General features: G+C 35.7%; 1 protein-coding gene across 1 annotated transcript in view; it reads right to left on the reverse strand.

Annotated features, from left to right (window-relative positions):
• The window catches only part of LOC100356485 (protocadherin-15), a 1,660,811-nt gene that overhangs the window by 40,264 nt on the left and 1,596,797 nt on the right, over positions 1-23,750 (reverse strand). Inside the window, 1 exon segment of the mRNA XM_070057681.1 lies at positions 18,070-18,158. Coding sequence (XP_069913782.1) covers positions 18,070-18,158 — 89 coding nt within the window.

Raw genomic sequence — 23,750 nt, forward strand, 5'->3', positions numbered from 1 at the left:
GTCTTATTTAGGACATCTCCATTTTATGAGTCTGCTGTGTATCCCACGTCCCATGTTGGATTGTTCTCTCCCTTTTTTATTCAATCGGTTAGTATTAGCAGACACTACTCTTGTTTGTGTGATCCCTTTGACTCCTAGACCTATCAGTATGATCAATTGTGAACTTAAATTGATCACTTGGACTAGTGAGATGGCATTGGTACATGCCACCTTGATAGGATTGTATTAGAATCCCCTGGCACATTTCTAATTTGATGAAACTTCTGGATTATAAACCATTCAAGAATATGATGCTATAGTAATCAGTCCACTGAAAGACTAGAGAAAGAGTGAACATAGAGAGAGAAAATTTGAAATAATTAATGTTCTATTGTGTACTCTAAAAATCTCTATAAAGCAACTATGATATACATGTTTTAATTGAACAATATATAATAGTATCTTTATTTTACACTAATTTGTAACACATTCGGGGAGTGAGCCAGCATATGGAATACTTATTTTCTATTTGGAATACACAAAGCTATTGCAAACCAAACTAACTACATGGTGTCACAATTGGAGACAGCAAAAAATTATCATACTAATTAAGAATACTAACTATCTCTTTCTGATTCTCACCCGAATGTCTAGTTTTGTTTTGTTTGGATAAAAAAAAATGTAGGGGCTTTGAAAGTTCTCTTTTGGGGCCGGCGCCATGGCTCACTTGGTTAATCCTCTGCTACGGTGCTGGCATCCCATATGGGCGCTGGGTTCTGGTCCCAGTTGCTCCTCTTCCAGTCCAGCTCTCTGCTGCGGCCTGGGAAGGCAGTGGAGGATGGCCCAAGTGCTTGGGCTGCTGCACCCGCATGGGAGACCAGGAGGGGTGCCTGGCTCCTGGCTTCAGATTGGCATAGCGTGCCAGCCATGGTGGCCATTTGGGGGGGTGAACCAAAGGAAGGAAGACCTTTCTCTCTGTCTCTCTTTCAAAAAAAAAAAAAAAGAAAGAAAGTTCTCTTTTTATTATTTAATGAATATATTTTTGGGAATATAAATAAACATCCATGTCCTCTCAAATCACAGAAAAGTATGTGCTGATAATGTGGAGTTCAATTATGAGCAATTATTTCAAACTGTAAGTTAGTTTAGATTAAATACATTTGAAATTAAGATTTAATAATATGTAGTATGTTAAGATTCAATTATATAAAATATTAGGCAACATATTAAAATCTTGGTCTCAAGAGCTTTTAGGACCTGTCACGAGAACCACCGTGACAGGCTTTATTTTAAGCCAGAAAAGACAGGTTTAAGGGTATGGGAATGAAACTATTCTTGGAATTTAGATTCTTCCACCTTCCTGTATGACGCCTAGCCCCTAAATTGCTCAAATGTACCAATAAAATGCATAAATTTAGGTTACTGCCATATAAGGAATAAGGAACTCGCCTACGTGTGTAGTGACTTATGTACTTGTTTACTCGAGTGCATAAAGATGCTGGGAGGGGGAGGGACGGGGCTTCTCACCTCAGCACTGTGTTACGTCCTAGGTGCTGGTAAGAGCCCAGCTAGCTGGTAATAAAATCCTCTTGTTGCTGCATCCAGCCTGTCTTTTGTAAGTTGTTTCGGGGAGGGTATCAAACCGGACACAACAATAAATGTTTTTCTCCATTATATTAAAATGTTTTTCAAATTCTAAGAAATCAGAGCACAGCTTAACAATTAAAAGTATTTGAATTAGGGGGAGGGGCCAATATGGCAGTATAGCAACAGGACATTCTGAGTCACACAGGGCAAAACAGATAGTTAATAAGAAGAGGATACACAAGCTGGTGACAGAGCCATGAGAAATTTGCAAAGAGAACCCCAGAAGTCCAACAGAGACTGGGCAGGTCCAACCTAAGGGAGCCAAAAAAAAGAAAGAGAAGTGTCAGAGGCATAACAGAGGCATGGTGGAGATGCCAAATGGGGAGACTGGTGTCACCCCCACCAGTGGACCAGGTGAGATGGAGCTGCAGATAGAAGCAGACAGGGCAGCCTGGCAAACTGCATTTGAAGTTCTAAAGCAGGAAAAAGAGAAGGCATAGCAGAACAAATGGAAAACAAAGTCAGCCACACCCTTGTCCATCTATGTCTCCTGCACCCCCCCCCCCAATCAGAGTTTCAGGCGGCTGGGAGAAGCCATATTGATTGTTTACATAGGCAGGGGTCTACCGCATTTGCCTCCGGTGCACACACCCATCAAAAAACCCCCTACCCAGGAATGAGGAAAACACAATTTCAGAGTGATTTCCTTCCCACCACTCGCTGTACAATGAATAGTACTAAATATCAAAAACCAGAGCTCATTTCACACACCAGTGAGAAGCAAGCCTGGCTCCAGTACACAGGGCTTAGGGCACCAGAGCTCTTGTACCCTCCTCCTTCACATTTCATAAGTGGGTTGGGCTCCAGGAGGTGCGGCTAGGTCCTTCCACTTCCAATGTACAGACACATAGCAGCTCATAGCAGAGGGAAATCTCACCACAAGCACAAAAACACAAATTAAAGAGAAAAGCAACCAGAAGTGCTGAAAAACAAAGGAAAAATCCTAAATAAGAATAACAAAGACACTAAGAGGCCTTCAAAGGAACACTACAACCCTTCAGTAATAGAAGCTGAAGAAGAAATCAAAGATATGCCAGAAAAAGAACAGAAATTAATCGTCAGGGCTGGCGCTATGGTATAGTAAGTTAATTCTCTGCCTGCAGTGCCAGCATCTCATATGGGTGCCGGTTCTAGTCCTGGCTTCTCTTCTTCCCATCCAGTTCTCTGCTATGGCCTTGGAAAGCAGTAGAAGATGGCCCAAGTTCTGGGGCCCCTGTACCTGTGGAAAACCCAGAAGAAGCTCCTGGATCCTGGCTTCAGAGCAGCGCATTTCCTGCCATTGCAGCCATGTGGGGAGTGAACCAACAGAGGAAGACCTTTCTCTTGGTCTCTCACTCTCACTGTCTGTAACTCTACCTCTCAAATAAATAAATATAATCTGGAAAAAATAAAAGAAAATTAATCATCAGATTACTTAGAAGTAATCAGAAACAAATTCACTATCTAAATGAAAAGCACTCCCAAGAAATTGAGATATTAAGAAATCAGAATGAAATATTAGAAATGAAGAACTCGATAGATCAAATTAAAAATGCAGTGGAAAGCCTTAACAGTAGAATAGATAAGACAGAAGAAAGAATATCAGAACTGAAAGACAAAATTCTGAGAATAATACAGTCAGACCAAATAAAAGAAGAAATTACAAAATTAAAAAACAAGGTTGGAGATCTACAAGATTCTATCTAATGACCCAACAAGAGGATCCTAGGAATTGTAGAAAGCATGGAAAGAAAGAAAGGATTAGAAAGCCTTTTTAATGAAATAATAACAGAACTTCCCAAATCAGGACAAAGAGACATCCAAGAAAAGTACACAGAACTCTCAATAGACATGACCAGAAAAGAACCTCACCACAAGATACCGTAGCAAATCTCTCCTCAGTAAAACATAAAGAAAAAAATCTTAAAATGTGCACTAGAGAAATATCAAATTACATTCAGAGGAAATTCAATTAGATGCACTCAGGACTTTTTGTCACAAACCCTACAGGCATGGAGAGAATTGCGAGACATATTCTAAGTCCTAAGGTAAAAAAACTGTCAACCCAGAATACTGTACCCTGTAAGAATCTCATTTATGAATGAAAGAGAAATATAGATCTTCCACAACAAACAGAAATTCAAAGATTTTGTAACTACTTGCCTAGCCCTACAAAAGATGCTCGAAGATGTGCTACACACAGAAACAGAAAATCGCTACAAAAGTAAATGAATGCAAAAAAAAAGTAAATGAATGCAGAAAATGACCTAGCAAAAGCACAAACGAAATCCAAAATACATAAACAGGACTATTTACAGAAACATGGCAGGGCAAAGTTGTAATTTAACAATAGTTACACTGAATGTAAATGGTTTCAACTCGCTAGTTAAAACACACAGACTGGCTAAGTGGATTAAAAAAAGAAAACTTATCTATTTGCTGCCTACAGGAAACACTTCTTACCAACAAGGATGCATGCAGACTGAAAGTGAAAGGTTGGACAAAGATATCCATGCTAACAGAAACAAAAAAAAGAGCTGGTATGGCCATCCTAATGTAAAAAAATAGACTTTCACACAAAAAATATCAAGAGACAAAGAAGGACACTATATAATGATCAAAGGGTCAAATCAAAAGATGTGACTGCTATGAATGTATATGCACCTAATTACAGGGCACCTATTTATTTAAAAGAAATGATAAGGGATTTAAAGGGATACATAGACAGTAGTAATGAGGGACTTGAATACCCCACTTTCAGCAATGGGCAGATCAACCAGACAGAAAATCAACAAGGAAACAACAGAGTTAATCATTACCGTAGACCAAATAGACCTAGCAGATATCTACAGAGCCTTCTACCCTATAGTCACAAAGTACACATTTTTCTCTCCAGTGCATGGAACATTCTCTAGAGTTGAGCACACGTTAGACTATAAGCAAGTCTCAATGATTAAAAAAAAAAAACTCAAAATCATACCATGCATCTTATCGATCACACTGCAATGAAGCTGGAAATCAACAACTCAAGAATCTCTACATCATATGCAAACACATGAAGAATGAACATGTTCCTGAATGAACAGTGGATTATAAAAGAAATCAAAAGTAAAATCAAAAGATTTTTGGAAAAAATTGAAAATGATGATACAACATACTAAAATTTGTGGGATACAGCAAAGGCACTGCTAAGAGCCAAGTTAATAGCAGGTGGTGCCTACATCAAGAAACTGGAAAGGCACCAAATAAATGAACTATCTATGCACCTCAAGTATCTGGAAAAACAACAGCAAACCAAAACCAAAACTAGTAGGAGTAAAGAAATAATTAAAATTAGAGAAGAAATCAACAAACCTGAAACCAAGAAAAATTAAAAAGATCAGCAAAGTGAAGAGCTGTTTTTTTGAAAAAATAAACAAATTGACACACCATTGCCCCAACTAACCAAAAAAAGAAGAGAGAAGACCCAAATCAATAAAATTAGAGATGAAAAAGGAAATGTAATAACAGACATCACAGAAATAAAAAGAATCATCAGAAACTACTATAAAGAACTGTATGCCAACTAAGTGGGAAACCTAGGAGAAATGGACAGACTCCTCAACTCATACAACTTACCTAAACTGACCAGTAAAGAAATAGAAACCTAAACAAACCCATAACCAATAAAGAAATTGAATCAATAATAAAGGTCCTCCCAACAAAAAAAAAGCCCAGGTCCAAATGGCTTCACTGCTGAATTCTAAAGACATTTTAAGAAGAACTAACTCCAATTCTTCTCTAGTTATTCAAAACAATTGAAAGTAAGGGAATCCTCCCAAATTCTTTCTATGAAACCAGCATCACCTTAATTCCAAAACCCAAAAAAGATGCAACAGAGAAGGAGAACTATAGATCAATTTCCCTAATGAACATAGACACAAAAATCCTCAACAAAATTCCAGCCAATCAAATCCAAGAAAATATCAGGAAGGTTATTCACACAGATCAAGTGGGCCTGGTGTGCAAGGATGGTTCAAAATTTGCAAATCAATCAATGTGATACTTCACATCAATAAATTTAGGAATAAAAACCACATGATTACCTCAATAGATGCAGAGAAAGCATTTCATAAGATACAATGATGAAAGCTTTCATGATCAAACTCTAACAAATTGGGTTTAGAAGGAACATTCCTCAACACAATCAAGGCAATTTATGATGAACCCATGGCCAGCATCCTATTGAATGGAGAAAAGTTGGATGCATTCCCACTGAGATCTCGTTCTAGAGAAGGATGCTCACTCATACCATTCCTATTAAATATAGTCCTCTAAGTTTTAGCTAGAGCCATCAGGCAAGAAAAAGATATCAAAGAGATTCAAATTGGTAAAGATGAAGTCACACTATCCCTATTTGCAGATGTTATGATACTATATATACAGGACCCAAAAGACTCCACTCAGAGAATATCAGAACTCATAGAAGAGTTTGGTAAAATAGCCTGATATAAAATCAATACAAAACAAGCAACAGCCTTTGTATACAAAGACAATGCCATGGCTGAGAAAGAATTTCTAAAATCAACCCCATTCATAATAGCTACAAAAAATATCAAATATTTTGGGAAAATGTAAATAAGGATGTCAAGGATCTCCATGATGAGAATTACAAAACATTAAAGAAAGAAAGAAAAAGAAGACACAAAAAAATGGAAATGAAAACTTCTATGTAGATGGATTGGAAGAATCAATATCATCAAAATGTCCATTCTTCTAAAGCAATTTACATATTCAATGTAATTCCATTCAAATTATCAAAGACATTCTTCTCAGATCTAGGAAAAAATAATGCTGAAATTCATATGAAACACAGGAGACCTGGACTAGCGAAGCAATCTAACACTACAAAACAAAGCATGAGACATTACAATACCAGATTTCAAGACATACTACAAAGCTTTTATAACCAAAACATCCTGGTACTGGTGCAAAAACAGGAAGGATAGACCAATGGAACAGAATAGAATCACCAGAAATCAATCCTACATTTACAACCAACTTATATTTGACCAAGGTGCTAAAACCATTCCCGGGAGCAAGAACAGTCTCTTCAACAAATGCTACTGGGAAACCTGGATTTCTATAAGCAGAAATATGAAGTAGGTCCCCTACCTTACACCTTACACCAAAAAAACATTCAAAATGTATTAAAGATCTAAATCTAGGACCTGATACTATCAAATAACTAGAGAGTATTGGGCAAACCCTTCAAGACATTGGCATAGGCAAAGAGTTCCTGGAAAATATGCCAGAGGCACGGGCAATAAAAGCCAAAATTAACAAATGGGGTTACATCAAATTGAGAAGCTTCAGTACTGCAAAAGAAACAGTCACGAACATGAAAAGTCAACCTACAGATTGGGAGAAATTATTTGTAAACCATGCATTTGATAAAGGGTTATAACCACAATATATAAATTGACTGAAAAACTCAACAACAACAAGACAAACAACCCACTTGAGAGATAGGTCAAGGACTTAAACATTGCTCAAAAGAAGAAATCCATTTGGCCAACAGACACATGAAAAAATGCTCAGGATCACTAGCCCTCAGGGAAATGCAAATCAAAACCATAGGGAGATTTTACCTCACCCCAGTTAGAATGGCTTTCATGCAGAAATCAACCAACAACAAATGCTAGTGAAGATATGGGGAAAGGCACCCTAATCCACTATTGATGGGAATGCAAACTGGTAAAACAACCTGGAATACAGTTAGGAGGTAGCTCAGAAATCTGAATATAGTCCTACCATACAATCCAGCCATCCCAGTCCTTGGAATTTACCCAAGGGAAATTAAATCAGCACATAAGAGTTATCTGCACCACCATGTTTATTGCAGCTCAATTCACGATAGCTAAGACATGGAAGCAACCTAAATGCCCATCAATGAAAGACTGGATAAAAGAAATTATGGGATATGAAATACTATTCAGCAGTTAAAAAAATTGAAATCTGGTCATTTGCAACAAAATAGATGAATATGGAAAATGTACTTAGTGAAATAAGCCAGTCCCAAATGGACAAATACCATATATTCTCCCTGATCTGTGATAGCAAAGCACCTAAAAGGAAACCCGTAGAAGTAAAATTGACACTTTGAGAAGCAATGACTTGAATAGCCCTTGTCTTGATTGTTGAGGAACAGCTTATTTGTTTATTTAATTATTTTTATCATTTTAATATTTTTTACTTAATACCATTGGTTTAACACTTTACTTAACATAGAATTAATCATAGGTATATAAAGTCAAGAAAATAGATCCCAGAACAAAATAAGAGTGGGAATAAGAGAAGGAGGAGCTGTACAGTTATGCACACATTCCCAGGACTTACCCTGAGTGTAACTGAAAACTTGCCATGGGACTCCAAATTCCATTAAGCCTGGTGGTAATAATGCCATCTCATGTGTTAAAGTGATCTTATAAAGTGTTTAATTGGCAATATAGATAGGATAAAGTGTTAAAGGGATCGTATAAATAAGACAAAGTGTGTGGTAATAATAGATAGCATTAAAAAGGAGAGAATGTTCCAACATGGGAAGCAATTCACACAGCAGACTCATAGAATGACAAAAGCCCTAAACAGCACTCTGACCTCAGAATCAGTCCTTAAGGCACTCTGGACTTGCTGATAAGCCCATAAGAGCACATCAGGCATGGAAAGCCAAGACACACTGGCAAAAAATAAAAAAAAAATAAAAAAAAAAATCCTACATGAAGGATCTCTGTGAGTGAGATCCCAGTGAAAAGAAGGGGCCATCACAGAAGGAGGTACTTTTCTCTGAAGGGAGGAGAGAACTTCCACTTTGCTTCTGGCCCTCTCCAAATACTGACAGGGTTTGTGGACTCAAAAGGCTTCCATAGCCTTGGCGCTCAGGGCAAGAGCCCCAGGTGATCACTAATGCCATAAATAAGATTGTTAATTTTTAAATGAAACACAGGAGTCACTGTGCACTTACTCCCATGTAGGACCTCTGTCTTTAATGAGTTGCATTATGAGATTTAAAACTTCAAAACTTATTCTCAAACAGTACTTTATACTTTGGGTGTGTGTGTGTGTGTGTGTGTGCAAACTGTTGAAATTTTTACTTAGTATAGAGTTAGTCTTTTATATATATAATTAATTAAAAATGAATCTTAATGAAGAATGAGATGGGAGAGGGAGTAGGAGGTAGGAAGGGTGTCATGGAAAAAGGATGGGTATGAGGGAAAGAACCACTGTATTCCTCAAGTTGTACCTATGAAATTTGCATTCATTAAATAAAAGCTTTAAAATGTATCAAAATTAATATATTGGCATCTTCATTATAATAATACTTTTTGCATATTTTTAAAAATTTATCCTTATTTATTGTTATTTTCTTAAATAGAGAACTTGTTCTAACACATTTGAATTACCATGCTTTTATATATATATATATATATATATATATATATATATATATGGGAAAATAAAGGCAGGAAATTCCTATTTGATGTAAAACTCACAAAACTGCTTTGCACTGCTTTTCCATTAAAATATGTTTTCAGTGTAGTAAGATTTTACTTAGGGGTGGCTGTTGTGGCACAGCAGGGTATGTCACTGCTTGGGATATCCACATCCCATTCCTGGAGTGTTGGTTCTAGTCCAACTACTCTGCTTCTTATCCAGCTCTCTTCTAAAGTATCAGAGGATCACCAGATGATGGCCCAAGTACCTGAGCTCCTACTGCACATGGGAGACCTTAATGGAATTCCTTTGGCTCCTCGCTTCAGCTTGAACCAGCTTAAGCTATTAAGGCCATTTGGGGAGTGGATGATCTAAAAATTTTTAAAAAATGATTTCACTGATCTCTTCCTGAAAACACTAGCCATATTTGAAAGCTTTCAAACTTTAAAACTAAAAGCAAAACTAAAATGTCCTCTGTGGAATTAATAGAAAGAATTCTGTTTGGTTTTTGTTTTAAATTTTGTTTTCCAGGTCTGCAAATTTTCAATATAAAAAAAGTAATAGGATAAAAAGTAGAATAATTATTCTCACAAAATAACCATATACCATCTAAACGGAACAGCCAAGCATCTTCCTTTATTTATCATGTAATCTATTTTCTAGGCTACTGAGCATGAGGAAAGAGCTTGAGTATGTATTTTTTTCTGTATCATATCAGATGTCAGGCATTAACTGAGCAATCTGTCATATTTTATACATTTTTATTTCTACTAAAATAAGTTGATATAGTTTTGACTATAAACATTCAGATATTTATTAAATATGAGTGATGTACATTATGGTCATTAAAAAACTAACAAACCCATGAGATGTGAATATGTCAGTATATACGATTCATCACCAAATCAATATTCAATGGACTCTTGAAAAAAGTAAAATTTATCTAACATGTCATTTACCTTTGGTTACTTTACTTATTGGAAATATGCAAAAACTTGAAAAGTCCAAGTGACATAAAATTCAAAAGATGAATTTATCTTAATACTATATTTTAGAAAAATATTATCAAAGACAAACTAGTTATTATAAATTTGAGTCATTTTGATAGATGGCTAATATTTAATGTAACAATATATTCATATGGTGCTAAGACAACAGGCTTTCAAATAACAACTAGGGATTCAATTAAAATGAAATGTTATAAGCTTCAAAAATATAATAAAAGTATAAGTTATGGAGAACTCTTGTTTATAACCTTTCTTCTTCCATGTAGTTAGTTCAGTACTAAAGTATTACAAATAATTACAAATTCTGCCATATGACACTAAACACTAATTGGACAAATCTGCAAATTTTGCTGTTTCAATGAATTAATCATTAAAAAACTACTGCAATGTGTATGTATATTGATGTAAAAACTGGTTTGTAGAATTATAATGGCATACTAGTCTACCTGCATTTCTGTAAAGAATTATAACTTCCTAACCCATTGGATTACAAATATGCCATTCTCCTTGTAAACAGAAGTCTCTTCTACTTTTCTACCAAAATAAAGTCCAAAATTGAAATTTAGTAAAAATAACAATTAATTTCCTTTGTATCAAAATCATGAACTATTATTCCTCTTAATAAAACCAAATTTTTTTATATTTTTAAAATGAAGCTATTTTACTTTGAATATTAAAATGTTAGATGTCATTATTATATGTAGAATTTCTGTCCTTTTTAGTGATTTTCTTCAGTTTATTTTACATTCATGTTACAGAAATGATTATTTCCAAAAATCACACTATTGAAATGAGTACACCTCATTATCAGATTAAAAATTAGATCATTCATGGTCACTCTCTGTTGTTAACTTCACCTAAGTCTTTGTGCCAACTAAGAGAAAATGGGCTTGTGATTGTCAATACTTAGAGCAATTTAATTTTAGAAACATCAGATAAAAAAGACTACATTACTTAATAACACTCAGAGTAGCTAGTAATTATCATATTGGACAAACAGTTCTCAGGACTTCCCATCTTTGAGTGAAAGTTAACTTCTCCAAGTGACTCATAAGATTCCATATAACTCATTTCTTTCCTTGAAATCTATATCCTCAAACAAAAAACATTCTCTTACTTCTGAGTTTCCTATTTACAGTTTATTCTCTCTTGGCAAATGTGTCTTGTACTCCCACATTGCTACATGACTTTATCCTCACTTCATCTAATTTTCAGATTTCAAATGACCAGAGAGGCTTTATTTCATTCATCACCCTCTGTAAAACAATGTTACATCTGTTCCATAATTCCATTCATGTTAGTTATATTTACTTATACTTATCATAGTTGTGGTTACCCAACATACTATACATTGTTGATATTGTTAGTTGGAGTGGGCATGTAGAACAGCAGGTAAATTGCAACTTGGAATAGCAGCATCCTGTACCAGAGTGCCTCGTGTGAGTCTTGGTACAGTGCTCCTGAGACAGCATTCTGCTAAGGCACACTGTAAGCGACAGCAGATGATGACTTAAGTTTTGGGTCTCCCACGTGAGAAACCCAGACTGAAGCTCCTGGCTTCACCTTGGCCTAGCTGTGGCTACCGTGGGCATCTGGGGAGTAAACCAATGGATGGGCAATCTCTCCTTCTCTGTAACCCTTCCTTTCAAATTCATAAAATTAATTAAAAAAAAACAAAAGCAACTTACTCAAATAAGAATAAATATTATTAATTGATTAGCTTTTTTGTACAATTGAACATAAATCCCACAGCAATAGGGATTTTGTTTGTTCACTGATAAATTTCCAGTGTTTACAACCTATAACTAGTTTTCTGAATAAATGAATTCCCAATTTTGGATATGGATACTGGCACTCAAAGAGTTTAATTTATGGTCAAAGACATCCAAGCAAATCATTGATGAGATGAAATTTGAGCCAAAGTCCTCTGAATTCAAAATGAATGTTAGCTTTCCATCAAGACCAACTCTTTATTACACTAATTCAAGAAAGCGTAAGTGCTGGCATTTATCATGTCCTGTTTCATAGGTTTGCTTCCCAAGGGACAATATTATTCTTATCCTAGAAATGTATGCTTTGGCTGTATTTCTTGAACACATTTTGTAACCTTAATTCCAGGAACTATAAGTTGATTACACAGACACACTTCAGATACTACATAAATATTTTAGGGATGAAGCTCCTCCACACTAAATCAATAACCATTTCAGCAGAACTCCATTATAATTGAATTTTCATCTTGTATTTAAAAAGTAGAAGTGTTAGTACAACCCTGAGAGCTAATCAGTTGCAATCCATACTCTAACACAGTTTTTCTAACTTCTTGAATTTAGACTTCCAAACAGCTTTTTCTACAATCCTTAAGGTTTTAAATTTAGAATCTTAAACTATGCATTTGTGCTTCTTGATGAAGGGGAGGAATGGGAAAGAATAAATTAAATGGAAACATTTTTAGTTTATGTTCTTTCTTTTTTCTATTGCCTGTTGTTTATAGTTTTTAGTAAGGTATCCTGACCTTTATTTTCAAAGCTATTTTTCCTATGACTTATTCTCAAGAATTTGTAGTTAAGAGAAACATATGGCTCACAAAGAGGTAAATTACAGTCAATCTGAGATATTTCAATGCCTAGGTAAGCAAGGCTACTTGTAGGGGACATAGATCCTCATTGAAATATATTTAGTTAAAAAATGTATCTAGTTAAAAGCAATGTGGTGCATTAATAATGTGAGTTGGTGAATTTTGTAAGTAAAACAAAGAATATTCTGTGGTGCTGTTTCATCTAATTCTAAGGAAGTCAAATAATAGTATCTAAGACTTGCTATGAGAATGTCATTTTCCTAGGTGCTCTGCTCTTAGCCATGAAAGTTCATTGATTCCCTTTGACAAACTTTTCTCAGCCAAAAAATGGATATATCAGGCAGTTAATTTTACCTTTCATCAAGTCCCCTTATTTGTGGTGATTTACCACTCACTAAGGAATTTTGAGTGCATATAAAGAAAAAAAAAAAAGATGAGCATATGGCAGAGTGTTTAAGATGCTGCTCTGGACAATCTTATCCCTTATTGGAGTGCCTGGCTTTATGTCCCAGCCCCACTCTGATGCAGCTTTCTGCTAATGCAAGCCCCTAGATGGCAGCAGGTGATGGGTTAGGTTGTTGGAGCCCCAGACTGGGTAGAGGGCTCCTGGATTCAGCCTGGCCCAGCCACACAAATGCTGCAGGCATTTGGAGAGTGACATAGTTTATATTAAAAAAAAAAAAAAAAGTCTGTGGCCATCTCTGTGGTGTAGGGGGTAAAGCAGCCGGCTGTGCTGCAGACATCCCATACGGGTACCAGCTCTAGTCCTGGCTGCTCCACTTCTGATCCAGTGCTCTGCTATGGCCTGGGAAAGCAGTAGAAGATGGCTCAAGCCCTTGGGTCCTGAACCCATGTGGAGACCCGAAAGAACCTCCTGGCTTCTGATCAGCCCAACTCCTACCATTGAAGACATTTGGGGAGTGAACCAGTGGAAGGAACCCCCCCCCCCGCCCCGTCTCTCTGTCTCTCTGACTCTCTGCCTCTCTCTGTCTCTCTCTTTCTCTGTGCCTCTCTGTAACTCTGCTTTTCAAGTAAATGAATAAGCCTCTAAAAAAATGAAGATTTTAAAAGTTTTAAAATGAAAACAAAGCAGTGAAAGAGATAATCACATGGACTTCAAACGTTCCACTTGGAATATAGATGTCTCCTGGGAAATACAGAAAATGACTTTGATGATGATGTGACTTTTCATCTAAGAATATCCACAGGTGATGAATGTGCTAATTAATTGGATCACTGGCACAATAATTTTTATGTTTAATTAACTAATGGCTCTCTACTGTCTACTGGGGTGGTAGATATATTTTCTGGCCTCCCTTTGCTGAATCAGGTTCAGTAGTTCTACTCCTATTTCCATCTACTAAAATACCTTTCAGAAAAGGTTAAGCAAAATTTCTGCTTGAAGATTCCCTCAATTTACATGGATTTTAAAATGTCTACAGAAAGGAATCAGGTACGGAAAAGACAACTTTTTTTAATAACTGGCATTTAGGGGTTTGAATATCCACATGCAAAACAATATGATTAGGGGCTGGCATTGTGGGGTAGCAGGTTAAGCTACTGATTGCTACACTCAAATCTCACGTCAGAGTGCTGATTCGAGTTCTGGATGCTCCAGTTTTATGCTAATGTGCCCACAAAGGCAGCAGATGATGGTCCAAGTGCTTGGGCCAGTGCCACTCATGTAGGAGACCCAGATGGTATTCCTGGCTCCTGGCTTTGGCTTGGCTCAGCCCTGGCTGGTTCAGCCATTTGGGGAATGAATGGTGGATTGTAGATCTCTGTGTATCACTCTGTCTTTCCTCCCTCTCTCTGACCCTCTACTTTTCAAACAAACAAATAAATTTTAAAAAAAGGTTTTAAAACAATAAAATGAATGAAGCTGGACTTTTATTTTCCACTAAAAAATTTAACTGCAGATAAATTAAGGACCTAAATATACATCACAAAACCATAAACAATTCTTGAGGAAAATATATGAAAAAAGTTTCACAGCTTTACATTTAGTAGTATTTTCTTTAAAAGTGTTTATTTAATTTTACTTACTTGACAGGCAGTACAACAAAGAGTGTGAGGAAGAGGGAGAGGGATTTGCCTGGATTTGACCCCTAACTCCAGTTTCCAAATCAAGCTTCTTGCTAATGCAAACCATGGGAGGCAGTGTTGATGGCCCTAGTACTTGAGTTCCTGCTATCCACATGGGAAACCTGGATTGACTTTCCAGCTCTCAGCTAGGGCTTGGGCTACTTTCACCTATTGGGGCATTTGGGAGTCAATCTCTCTCTCTATCTCTGTCTCTCTCTCTCTGTTTCTTGATCTCATCAATAAATAAGTTAAAAATTTAGTTACAATTACACATAGCCATTAAGGTAGTCAGCAGCAAATAAAGCCAAAGAAAATACCAAGTGTTGATCAATGTATAGAACTTTTACCCCTTGGGTATCATTCCTGAAAATGTAAAATGGGGTTGCCACTATAAAACATTATAAAAGTTCTTCAAAGATTTCTATCTTCCCTCATTGTCTAGCTATCTAAACCTGTGCTTTATGGTAGTGGGGGCCTTTAAAAATGAAACTGAACACTGAGAAATATCTTAAAAATAACTACCATATAATCAAGCAATCCAGAATTTGAAAGTCTAGAAGATGTGTTTGCAACAACTATGTTTATAACAGCATGATTCCTGATAGCCATGATGTAGACAAAACCTTAGGTTCATCAGAGGATGAGTGAATAAACAAAATGTGGTATACACATACAATAGAATAGTATGGCCTTAAAGGTGAAGAAACCTTATCACATGGTATAACATGAGAAAGCCTTGAGGACATTAAGCTAAGGCAATTATGTTAATTACAAAAGGACAAATATTGAGTGATTCTGCTTAGTTGATGTATACAAAGTGGTCTAATTCTACAGATTTAGGAAACAGAACAGTCGTTACCAGGACTTGGGTGTAAGTAGGGAATTAAGGGATTATTTTGTAATGGGTGTAAGATTTCAGTTTTGCAAGATTTAAATGCTCAGATCTGTTTAACAATAATGTAAACATATTTAACACAACAGTAAAGTGTAAAATTTTTAACACTATATTGGAAGGTGTCCGACGCGTAACAAATCTTCCAAGGCAGATGAATCAGTTGATACACAAGCTTTTTATTGGGATTCTGCTCCTGGGCGAGGTTCCCCAGTCTCAACAGAGTAGGGGCCGGGGAAGTCACGTGTCAGAGGTTGGGAGGGCTCCTTTTATAGATACAGGGTGTGGGGGTTAAAGGTTGAGGCAGTTCTGATCCTCATTGGTTGACCTTTAGGCACCTGTGGGGACCTTGACAAGGACTTTTCATTCCTGGAAGTGTAGTTAGGGACTCTCTATTCCCAGAAGTGCAGTCCTTCTCTCCTTGCAGATCCCAAAGCTACCATATACAATATGTATTTTACCCTCTCTCTCACATACACACCAAAATAAACTCAAGCATGTATGAGCCTCACAAACTTATTACACCAGCAACTTTATATTTCATCAAAATCAACATAAGATGTATATATTTATTCCAGTTTTAAAGATGAGGAACTATGGTACCAAGTGCTAAGTGTCTTTATTATAAATTATATAGCCATGATAGGATTTCAACATGCATGTCTGTATCTTTAATTTATACTCCATTACTAAGCTTTGGTTTTTAGATGTAATGTGAAAAAATCTTGGCATTTCTCTGCCTAAATCTACTGATTTGGTGCTACAACACTATTTATAAGAATATTTAAAATTCTTTGAATATTAATAATTTCCATTATTCTTGATGCCTTATATAATGTAATTCTCACAACAGTTTATAATATGTCTTACTACCTCCTATCAATAAATGGTAAAATGGGATCAGAAAAAAAAACCTATTTGCCTAAGTTTGTGTGTCAAATCTAGTGCTCTAAGAAGTGACTTCTCCCAAGACCTAAAACTGTATTCACTTAAGAGGCATTAAATCTCAGAAAGTTTTATGAAATTATAATTTTGCTTTGCCATTTTCTCCTTCAGTTTCACACTTTCTATTTCAACATGAAGAAAAGGACACCATGATTTGGTTAGTATAAACTGTCCACTCAAGAAAATAATACATAACTGGAGGACTAGCAGTACAAACAAATTTCCTTCCTTCATAAAGATTATATTCCAGAGGGAAGTTTGCATATAATAAAAATATTCACTATTGCTTTGAACAAAAATAATGTATAATAAAAGGTAAGAGTTTTAGGAGGATGCCATGTCTTTCAGATAGTTTAGTCAGAAAAGGCTTGTCTCTGAAGGTGACATCAAAGCCACCAAGAGACAGGCATGATTCTACGTTGTCTTTATGTGTAATCAGCTATTATTTTGAGGAAGGTAATGTGTGTGAGCAAACAAGATGCTGCACTCCACACAGAAATAGCTAAGATGCTATGTTTAATGCATAAATATTTATAACTGCTCTCCTTATAGAGTATTTCATTTGATATAGATCAACTTTTGGAAATACTACAAAATAATTATTACAAAGCAGACATGCTTTTCTTATAGAAAAATCACTTAATCTTAATGTACTATATTAGACCTGTAATCACTAAAACTTAATCTATGTAACTACTTCAAACTCTTTGGCAATTTAGAAGTAGGTCTGTTTGCTAAAGAGTTGCAAGTTGACAATGATAATTGGCATCTGTCAACCTGAAATCAGTATAAGACACATAAAGACAAATGCCAAATATAAAAATAATAAATGATGGCAGAATAGGATAGTAAAAAGTACTAAAGATATTTTAATAATCCTCGATAGAAAATTAGAGAACAGCTTAGTATATAACAAGAACTACAGCTGAGTTGACAATAATATATAGCTTTGTTAACTGTATACTATTTAGTAGACAGAAAGGCACACCATGTAATTTAGAATAAGTAACTAAATGTGTGTGTGTATTTTATATATTGTTTAAAATTAAACTTACATTTGATTTAAAAATAATAATTTCTGGCTACCTAGATACAGCACTTTGAGAAACAATACATCTCTTTGACTAGATGGAAATGCTGACATAATCACTTTTTTGAATAAACAGTTGGCCTGCAAATTCAAGATGTTTATTTAAAATATGACTGCTATAACTTCTCATATGCATCACTTGATGGATTTTCCTGATGCATCAAACTTTTCTGAATGATAATATCTTCTCAAATCTAATTTCCATTCTTATTTCTCAGAATTTTCCCATGTTTGCAATGAAGCTACATATATTTGGAAAATTGTAAGCTACATTAGTATTGGTGCTTTTTAAAAATTTATGTTTACTTTTAGCATTGTAATGACCAAAAAGACCTAGTCAGTTTAAAAATATAGTCATATAAAAAGAGATATATAAGTAAGCAAAATACATTACTCTGTAAGATCTTCTATCTTCTTTTCCACTAGAGTAGGGGGAACATTAGAAACGATGACTTGCATGTCCAATTGATTGACCACAGAGACCTGAAGGAAGAAGAAAGAGAATGCATTTAATTTTTACTTACTAATTTTCTATAACACATATTAACAAAATTCTTCCATACTATACAAAGAACTAGTGGTTTCTTATTGCTGAATTCAGGGACAATTTTTTGAAGTATGTAACCTCCACTAGTCATTGTGGACAAACTGGGACAATTTGACCTTGACAAATTACTTGTAGTTTACATGGAATTTATGAATGTAGAGTGATTTCAACTACTGTTTGGTTTGTGTGTGATTCTTTTCTTAGATATTTACTGATACATTAGAGGTAGAAAAATTTTGTTTGCTTATTAAAGAACATTTAGAATAATGGAAAATACATCTTTTTTTCATTCAAACCTTTATTGGGACTACTTTGATAATCTTATTTTTTACAGAATACAAATTTCATAAGTACAACTTTAGGAATATAGTTATTCTGCCCACCATACCCGCCCTCCCACCCCTTCTTCTCCTCCCTCTCCCTTTGCCAATTCCACTCTCTGTTAAGATTCATTTTCAATTAACTTTGTACACAAAAGACCAACTCTATACTAAGTAAAGATTTCAACAATTTGTACACACACACACACACACACAAACACACACACCTGACAACGAGTTTTACAGTTAACTCTCATAATACAAGTCAATTAGGACAGAGGTCCTGCATGAGGACTTAGTGCACAGTGACTCCTGCTGTTAATTTAATAATTAAACCCTTATATATATATGAGCTTCTTAGGATATGAAAGCCTTTTGAGTTCACAAACTGTTCGTATTTAGACAGGACCATAAGCAAAGTGGAAGTTCTCTCCTCCCTTCAGAGTCAAGGTCATCCTTCTTTGATGGCCACTTCTTTCCGTGGAGATCTCACTCACAGAGAGGAGGCTCAGCAGTGAAGACCTCGATTATGGATAGGGTACACAGTGGGTACTGGAGGATATAACAGGATGTTTAAGGAGAAGAGAGACCGGTAGGGGTAATCTGTCCTTATTTCTGGTTCTTTCAATTTAAGGTTGCCATGACTGCCTGTCCTGCCTTTCAAATCGTTCCCTCTCTCATCCCTCCACCTCCCGATAATCTTGTATTTCTCATCCCCTCTTTGTCCTGCAGACTGTAACTGAATCCCTGATGTTACTGCCCTCATTGATTTTGGGTTATTTTTAATATCCATATGTATATCCTGCTGGCATCTTCATAAATCTAAGCCTTCATTAAGCCCTACTCAATTGTGAATTTTCATGAACTTTCTGCCATGAACTTACTGGTACACATTAAAGAACAGTCATACAAATAATTTTTGGGCTATAAACCATAAAAAGTAACAACCTACAAAATTTCAATCCAAACAAAGAAAAGATGGGAAGGAATTAACTAGCAGAGCATAGACTGAGCAGGAACAGAGGACAATCAAATGTAAATCTTCCTACTTTAGGAAAGAAATGGGATTTATTTTGAAAAAAATCACTCCCAAGATTGCAGAATGTCATTCTATCCAAAAGAAGTTTAGATTTGTTATGGAATCACTACAACTGTGTAGTTTCATTTTCAATCGCTTGAAACAGGAGTTTCATTGTGTGTCTCATCTGTTCCTCATATTATATATTGGATGGGTGTGTTTGTCAGATCACCAAACCACCAAGTGTTCCATTCAGATCTAATGAAAAGGCCAGCTTGTTAAGGTACAATATTTGACATTGGTGATGACTTTAAATTTTGTGACACTTTGTTCTACATTGGGGAAAAGATCGAAATGGGTATTTGGTAATCATAAATATAGACTGGTTAGCCATTTACCTGACCCCTTCCATCTTTGTATTGATAGCTCAACAGCAATAGATTTCCAATGCTTCTTTGTACATTAGTGGAATCCTGTGTAGGAATTCTGATCATTGTACAGTTATGGAGAGAGAGGAATGCACTTTACTAAATTTCCCCCATGTGTGAACTTCCCCTTTCTTTGATAACCTCCACTCAAATAAGCAAGCCACTGAAAAGGGCATAGGCACAGAACTGAAGGAGTTTGACTCACTGAACCCCATTTGTTATAAAGAACACCGAAGAAACGTGAATATACTCTCAATACTGTGCATTGTGAGATAGTAAGATACATTTTAGAATGAGCAACTGAAATCTTGAAGTTTTTCCATTATAAAGTCAGTCTAGCATGGCAAATATCTAGGGTTCTATTACTATGTATCTTACCTAATTATGGGGCAATGAAAAGCTACATTGTATGTAGATCAAAGAAAATGTAATATTTTTGTTTCTATAAACATTTGATTTTCAACAGATAACTTACAAGTAAACGTCTAAAGTGCAATTTATATAGAAACAGCTACCATTTTCCTTTTAAGGACAGTGAGTGATTTCTTCACATTCACAAGGGTAAATTATTTATTCAAAGGGATTTTTAATTTTTAATGATATTTCTGGCTAAATTATAACTGAACTAACAGTAAAGAAATTAACAGTTAAGATCCTTTGCAATATAAACATGCTAAGCTTATAATTTACCAAAGACATCTTTTTTTTTTTTCATTTTTAAAAGAAAGCTTTTATTTAATGAATACAAATTTCATAGGTACAACTTTAGGAATATAGTGGTTCTTCACCCCATACCTACTCTCCACCCCTATTCCCATCCCATCTCCTACTCCCTCTCCCATCCCATTCTTCATTAAGATTTATTTTAATTAACTTTATATACAGAAGATCAACTCTATACTAAGTAAAGATTTCAACAATTTGCATCCACACACACAAAGTATAAAGTACTGTCTGGGAATAAGTTTTACAGTTAATTGTCATAGTAAAACTCATTAAGGACAGGGGTCCTACATGGGGAGTAAGTGCACAGTGGCTTCTATTGTTATTTTAACAATTAGCACTCTTATGTATGACATCAGTGATCACCCAAGGCTCTTGACATGAACTTCCAAGGCTATGGAAGCCTTTTTTTTTAAACTTTTATTTAATGAATATAATTTTCCAAAGTACAGCTTATGGATTACAATGGATTCCCCTCATAACGTCCCTCCCACCCGCAACCCTCCCCTTTCCCTTTGATCTTGATGAATTTTGAAAATACACTTTGGATCCTAGTATATAAAATATAATGTCTATTTCTTTTGATTAACATGTTAATTGTACATATTTATGGAGTACAGTGAGAAATTAAGAGATATTAGGATAAATTTGACTTCAAAAGTATTTATCTTGGATTTTCCTCTAAGAAGTTAATTTTTAAAATTGTAAACTCTGTTCGCAAAAGTGCTAACAAAGGATTTATGTAGAAAACACACATTTTTAATTATGGAAATGAAAAGAGTAAAGTATTACAGATTTAGGGGCTGACAGAGTGGTTTTTTTTGTGATGCAACAAATTAAGCTACCTTTTCCAACACTAGCATCCTGTGTCAGAATTCTGCTTGAGTCCAGGTTACACTGCTTCCATTCCAGCTTCCAGCCAATGTGCCTGGGAAGACAAAGTAAGCTGGACCAAACACTTGGGTCCCTGACACCCATGTGGGAGACCTGGCTGTAGTTCTTAGTGCCTTACTTCAGCCTGGACTAGCTGTTGGCAGCCACTGGCAAGTGAAACAGTGGATTGAAGATCTCTGTCTCTCTCTGTTTTCTTCAAGACTGTATAAACATACATCTTTAAGATATTGTAGTTTGCATTTTGATCATCTAAAGACATCCTGACATCCTACACCCTGACTCTAGTTTCTTCTAGCATCTATAAAAAAATGCATGTAAACATTTAAGGAGATTAGACTTTATTTATATTACTTTTCCAGCATACACTCTATGCTAATATTTTACCTATTCATATCAGTTTATTACAGTCAAAATTAAAGAGTTATCTTTTTATAATTCAGCTATTTTTGGTTGATTACTCAAGGACTTTTTTATGTATTTCTATCATTGTTGGGATCAATTTGTATAATGTAGTAAAATTATGAAGCATGGTAAGGAAAGAAAGCAGGATGTTCAAAAATACAAGTTTATAAAAGTAGCTATTGCCAATTTACACATTTACTTCTGAATTTTTAAAATCTTCTTCATAATTATTTTATATTCACTCTTCTGTCATTCATTCCCCCAAAAATTAGGTAGAGCCACCTAACAGAAATATAATGTGAGTCACAAAAATATGCCACATAGATAATTATTTTAAATTTCTGATATCCACATTAGAAAGATTAAAAGAATAAAATTGGGGCCGGTGCTGTGGCTCACTTGGTTAATCCTCCACCTGTGGCACCAGCATCCCATATGGGTGCTAGGTTCTAGTCCTGGTTGCTCCTCTTCCAGTCTAGCTCCCTGCTGTGACCTGGGAAGGCAGTGGAGGATGGCCTAAGTGCTTAGCCCCTGCACCTGCATGGGAGACCAGGAGGAAGCACCTGGCTCCTGGCTTCAGATTGGTGTAGTTCCTGCCGTAGCAGCCATTTGGGAGGTAAACCAACAGAAGGAAGACCTTTCTCTCTGTATCTCTCTCACTAACTCTGTCAAATAAATAAATAAATAAAAAGAATACAATCAGCTAAATTATGCCTTTAACTCAACATGTGGAATATAGTATCATTCCAACATGCCATCAGCTCAATAAGGAGACATTTTCAAATTATGTATTTGACTTTTGACATTCAATGCACTTTTACACTAACAACATTTTTTTTTTTTTTTTTGTAATCTGGCTACATCTCAAGTATTCTCCAGGCCCAGCTGGGTGAGGGCATAGAGGACAACCCAGTTAAAAAGAAATTCATCACTTCCTGTCTCTACTGGGCACGAACTCTCCCATCTGATCTCTACTGCAAACCCACTTTTAATGAAATGAAAGAGATGTATATTTTAATGGACTTTTTGTATCATCATGTATTTTCTTTTTGATATTACACAAAAACCCCAGTGGTGCTTTCTTCAAAGCTAGTTTTTGATGTGAAATCTAAAAACATGTTTAGTTAAAACATTAACATCTGGGGTGGAAACTGTGGCATAACAGGTTAAGAACTCAGCACTCGGGGAAACCTCCATGTCATATCAGAATGCCTGGAGTTGAGTTCTGACTCAGCCTCCTGCTAACGCATACCATGGAAGGCAGCTAATGATGGCGCAAGTGCTTAGACCCTTCTGACCTGTATGGGAAACCTGGATGGAGTTCCTGGCACCTGGCTTTGGCCTGGCCCAGTCCCAGTTATTGTGAGCCTCGGAGTCAAATAGCAGACAAGATATTTCTCTCTCGTTCTTCTCTCTTTTTCTCTCTCCCTCTGCCTCTAATTTTCAAATAAATGAATCTAAAATTCATTATTTTCTTATACTTTACATGGTTCTTTTAGCATCATGGATTTGTCATTTGGAAAATGCAACTATTGGTTTGCTGAGTAAAGCAGAGTTACAAATGTTGTCACATTTAATTACATAATTTAAAGAAAAAATTACATTATTTATTATGACCATTGATCTCATCAGAAAAATCATTAAGTAATGGGAAGCTGTCAAGCTCACAGTGATGAATACAAGTTTCCCAGCATCCTACATTGTGCTTTAAAGCTTTTCATTAGATAGGCCAGCATTGTGGCA

The sequence above is a fragment of the Oryctolagus cuniculus genome, chromosome 15, assembly GCF_964237555.1.
Source record: "Oryctolagus cuniculus chromosome 15, mOryCun1.1, whole genome shotgun sequence".
Taxonomy (NCBI): domain Eukaryota; kingdom Metazoa; phylum Chordata; class Mammalia; order Lagomorpha; family Leporidae; genus Oryctolagus; species Oryctolagus cuniculus.